The sequence below is a fragment of the Empidonax traillii genome, unplaced genomic scaffold (assembly GCF_003031625.1).
Source record: "Empidonax traillii isolate 1590-97213 ecotype Southwest subspecies unplaced genomic scaffold, ASM303162v1 scaffold2426:size24694, whole genome shotgun sequence".
NCBI classification, from domain to species: Eukaryota; Metazoa; Chordata; class Aves; order Passeriformes; family Tyrannidae; genus Empidonax; species Empidonax traillii.
In genome coordinates this window covers 23,643-24,694 of record NW_020957619.1, presented here as the reverse complement: position 1 = coordinate 24,694, position 1,052 = coordinate 23,643, and the positions used below count along the sequence as shown (strand labels likewise).

Below are 1,052 nucleotides of genomic sequence, written 5' to 3'. Positions count from 1 at the left end.
TGAGTTTTGGGGGAGTTAGAACCAGTTTTGGGGGGGGTTAGAACCTCAGGAATGGCCCTGGATTTTGGGGATTCCCACCTCTGGATTTTTTGGGACTCCCACCTCTGGATTTTTTGGGACTCCCACCTCTGGATTTTTGGGATTCCCACCTCGGGAAGGGCCCTGGATTTTTTGGGAATCCCCACCTCGCAGATCTGGCGGGCGAAGAGCAGGATGTGGGAAAGGCTGAGGGGGTGCTTGGGAAGGAAATCCCGGAGGCTCCCAAGGGGGACATATTCCATGATCAGCTGCACCACCTTGTCCCCTGAGGAAAAAAATCCCATGTGGATTGAGCTTCCTGTCCCATTCCCACCCCCTCACCCTCGTGGGGACCACCCTGAGACCCCATCCCTTCCCAAAATTCCAAAAAAACCCCCATCTGGAATTGCGTTTTTAACCTTTCCGCGGCACCAAATCCACTCCCAATTCCATATGGAATTTTTCCCCCCCATCCTGGGACCCATCTGGTGTTTCCCACTCTCATGGGAAGAGGGGGACAACCCTGAGACATCCCCAGCCTTCCCAAAATTCCTGCCAGGATGGAGATTCCCCTCCAAAAAAAAAAAAAAGCTGGGAATGGGGTTCTTAATTTCTCCGCAAACGAACAACAGATCCACTCCCAATCCCAACACAAAATTCCATATGGAATCAGCCTCGTGTCCCCTCTATGACCCCCTCGGTGTCCCCCCACTCTCGTGGGAAAGAGCAGGACAAGCTGATCCCACCCCAAAACCCCTGCCAGGCCGGCAATTCCTGACGGAATTGGTGAGGGGAGGAAAAAAAATGATCCCAGGAAATTCCCGCCTGGAATTGCGACCCCCCCACCCCCTCACCCTGCTCGCTGCAGCAACCCTTGTACTTGACGATGTTCTCGTGGTAGAGGGTCTTGAGGATCTGGATCTCCCTCCTCCAGCTGCTCAGGAGCTCGGGGCTGCTCCCGGATTTCAGGGACTTCACCGCCACCATCTCCCCGGTGCCGTCGTTGGTGGGGTCGTAGCAGTACAGCCCCACCT

General features: G+C 55.2%; 1 protein-coding gene across 1 annotated transcript; it reads right to left on the bottom strand.

The window, feature by feature from the left end:
- Positions 1-185: 185 nt before the first annotated feature.
- On the bottom strand, positions 186-1,045 carry LOC114071918 (non-receptor tyrosine-protein kinase TYK2-like; the record flags this gene model as incomplete). The annotated part of the gene is made up of 2 exons (XM_027909801.1): positions 873-1,045; positions 186-304 (listed from the first exon to the last, which is right to left on the bottom strand). Coding segments are annotated over exons 1-2 (252 nt in total), but the record flags the coding sequence as incomplete, so codon positions are not given.
- Between the last annotated feature and the right edge of the window lie 7 nt (positions 1,046-1,052).